At 35.1% G+C, this 3,627-nt stretch overlaps 1 protein-coding gene across 1 annotated transcript in view; it reads right to left on the bottom strand.

The window, feature by feature from the left end:
• LOC108370862 (uncharacterized) overlaps positions 1 to 1,899 on the bottom strand; it is a 16,163-nt gene extending 14,264 nt beyond the window's left edge. Inside the window, exon 1 of the mRNA XM_017626282.1 lies at positions 1,836 to 1,899. Coding sequence (XP_017481771.1) covers positions 1,836 to 1,860 — 25 coding nt within the window. The 5' untranslated portion in view covers positions 1,861 to 1,899. The remainder of the gene's footprint in view (positions 1 to 1,835) is intronic.
• Positions 1,900 to 3,627: the final 1,728 nt, after the last annotated feature.

Here is a 3,627-nt window from a genome sequence, read left to right on the forward strand (position 1 = left end):
TAGTGTTTGGCCGAGCTTCTCCTCCGACTTGTGGCGTGCGCCTTGATGTTGTCACACAAAGCGGAGGGACCTACAGTTTTACGCCGACTCGGAACTGCGATTGTATTTTTATGAGGAGCTGTTTTTCATGGCAGAAATACACTCGGAGGTTTGCCATTGCCTGCCGAGGGACGACCGCTGTTAAGAAAAAACCTTTTTCTATATTTTTTGCGATGCTGCTTTGACCAGGGCTTGAACCCAGGTGCTGATGAGTGAAAGCGCGCACTGCTTACCATTACACCACAGCGGCCTATGCATATATATGACAAAAAAAAATCTGCAATGTACTGTTTTAATATTACCAGCGCAGTAAGTCCGATGATAAAGCTCACAATTTATGAAACTTTAAAAAAATTTATTAAACGTCAAAAATTTTAAATAAACCTAGCTGTTTTTTTGTATCACGGTTGGTTCTGTACTTGTAATAGTATATTACCATGGAAGACGTTTTAATTTGAGCCATTTGTAAAAAAAGTGATAAGAAAATAATATTGTTTTCCGAGGAGACATTAAAAAAAGTCAAACTGTATAACAAAGTATAATTTTTATCAGTTTTTTCATGCTCGCACCTACGCTTTTAAAGTGTCCGGCAAGATGAAGGAACTATCAAAACGGTCTGGCAAGTGAGGAAACATCTTTTGATAGTTCCCCAAGTGACATATATAAAAATCAGCTTTTATACTATGACGAAAGTAGAACTTAAATTTTTCATGGTTTAAGGGTGTCTGGCAAGGGGTAGGAACCATGCTAAGTGTCTGGCAATTAACGACGTTGTTTCTAATCTTTACTACCTGGTACCTGCCAAAGCCACCACTATCCAAATTTCATAGTCTGGGTTTGTTATTACCTGTGTTGGGGGCATACATAGAGAAGCTTTCAGCCTTTATAAAATAACGAAGGTCTGGCCGTCGCTGGCTCTTGGGCTATTATGAATTTCCAAAAAAAAATAAATTTTGAACCACACTAGTATACACACATACTACACATAAAATTCACTATTAAGTCTACTTACTTCGAAATACCTTTGTTACAGTCTACATTTATTTTGTGGACTTTCAAATGTTTCTGAAGATTTGAAGTGTTTCCACAATGCTTCACCACTTTTGAGCAACTTTTGCATGACGCAAAAATTCCATCTTTTTTATCAAAATAGGACCACACCTCTGACGCCTTTCGTTTCATAATTAAATGTACATATATCTACATATATACCTCTATTTACACGAACAAAAATGAACAATTCAACGTTATTGCATTTAGTTTAATATTTACTAAAAGGACCAACAACAGTTACACTAGTCGTCATCGATTCGCCACTTCTCGCTCGCTATGTTCCGTTCGCTTAAAGAAGAATTTTGCATGTGAAAGCAACAACAAAGTTAGCTAGCACGGATAGACGATAGCGAGTTTGGTTGTACCTCATTGAGTTCGTTCTTTTCCCCACTCGCTAACTGATGGAGAATCGATGACGGCTACTTTACAATATCTGTTATTTCCTGCGTAAAGAAATTTATACTCACACCGTCTGATTTACTTGTATACCGTTCAATTCGCAAGAAGAATATTGTAGAAATGCCATTAATAGAGTTGCCGTTGCAATTTGAAACTAGCATTATCTTGTACCAACGTTGCATTTAAAAAAAATATCTATAGAGCGTTGGAATCGGAGTGAAAAGCATCGAGCAAAAAAAAAATCGAGTATTTACTTGTACTCGGTGGTATCGTTTGATCCCTAATACGTACATATGTACATACATAAAAGTGTATATATTTATGTGCATTTATTTTATATTTACTTCTGGGTATTCTGTAGTTCTCCATAAACCACTCCTTACATGTTTGCGATTTGTCCACATCAAATTTTATAAATTCCGGGCATAGCTTTCTCTCCGTTTCCAAAAGAACATGGGAAGTTAATTTGGACACTGTACTCTGGCACATTCCGATTAAGTNTTCCCCCACTCGCTAACTGATGGAGAATCGATGACGGATACTTTACAATATCTGTTATTTCCTGCGTAAAGAAATTTATACTCACACCGTCTGATTTACTTGTATACCGTTCAATTCGCAAGAAGAATATTGTAGAAATGCCATTAATAGAGTTGCCGTTGCAATTTGAAACTAGCATTATCTTGTACCAACGTTGCATTTAAAAAAAATATCTATAGAGCGTTGGAATCGGAGTGAAAAGCATCGAGCAAAAAAAAAATCGAGTATTTACTTGTACTCGGTGGTATCGTTTGATCCCTAATACGTACATATGTACATACATAAAAGTGTATATATTTATGTGCATTTATTTTATATTTACTTCTGGGTATTCTGTAGTTCTCCATAAACCACTCCTTACATGTTTGCGATTTGTCCACATCAAATTTTATAAATTCCGGGCATAGCTTTCTCTCCGTTTCCAAAAGAACATGGGAAGTTAATTTGGACACTGTACTCTGGCACATTCCGATTAAGTAGTCACTTCAAACCGTGTGTTGGTAGCTGCCACTACCAATAAACCATAAAATCAATTTTTTCGAGGACACGTTGGAATCTTTCCTTGTTTAGTCGAATTCGCTTGATGAATCTGCATTTACTACATTTATAGTACTTACGCATTATTTGATAAAGTCAACGGATTGCTTTTGTCCCGCAACTGTTTGCACACACTTTTTTCATCAATTTCGCTGTCGCTTGAGCTAATATGAAACAAAAAACTTGGATCCATCTTGTTTGGCAATTAATTTTTTATTTTTGGTTCACTTATTTTGACATTTCAACGTCTATTGTTACTGCCAAATATGAAGAAGACAAAAATAATGGAACAAACATCCAATTTCGATTCGTCAGCTTTCGAATGTAATCATCCGATAATGTGCATTCGAAGATCGAATGACGAAATTTTCGATCGTATGATTGTCGACCCCAGGTATATTTACATGTTTGCGACCGCCGTCATACGAACGCACCGGTGAAACATTCGTGAAAAAAATGTTTCTAAAATGTTTGGAGATACATATTTTTCGCAAATAACTATTACTCATTGTCACGAAACCTACCAAAATCCAATCAAGCCTACCAACCTACCAAATGGAAAAAACCTACCAGTTTTCGTAGGAAAAGCCCATATGTGGCAACATGTTTTGCAACATCCCTAATCGGTATGTCTTCAAAAGTGAAATTAGATACTTTTACAGCGAAATTTCTGTTAGATATGTAAAATTCAAATATTTTGTGGAATTTTGGTGGTAACAATTTTTTAATTTTATATATAAGATTTATAAATAACACAAACGGCAATAACGCAAAATTTGCTTTATTTCAATTTTAAATGGGAAATAATACTAAAATCTGAGTTTTGCTTTACGTTGGAAATAAAACAAACTTTGCCTTGTTCACATTGCTTATTTATACCATTTGTAACAAAAACAGATTACTGGCAGAAGGAAAAAACTTTGTTTATTCCAAAAATACAATTACACAAAAAATTTTATATAATTCCTAAAGAAAGTAATATTAAAAAAATATTTTTACTTATGAAAAGTCTAACACTGCCTGCCTAAAAAACCTTTTTTGTACATTTTTTTGCGATGC

The sequence above is a fragment of the Rhagoletis zephyria genome, unplaced genomic scaffold, assembly GCF_001687245.7.
Source record: "Rhagoletis zephyria isolate East Lansing unplaced genomic scaffold, Rhagoletis_zephyria_1.1 Rzeph_scaffold_04525, whole genome shotgun sequence".
Lineage (NCBI taxonomy): Eukaryota > Metazoa > Arthropoda > Insecta > Diptera > Tephritidae > Rhagoletis > Rhagoletis zephyria.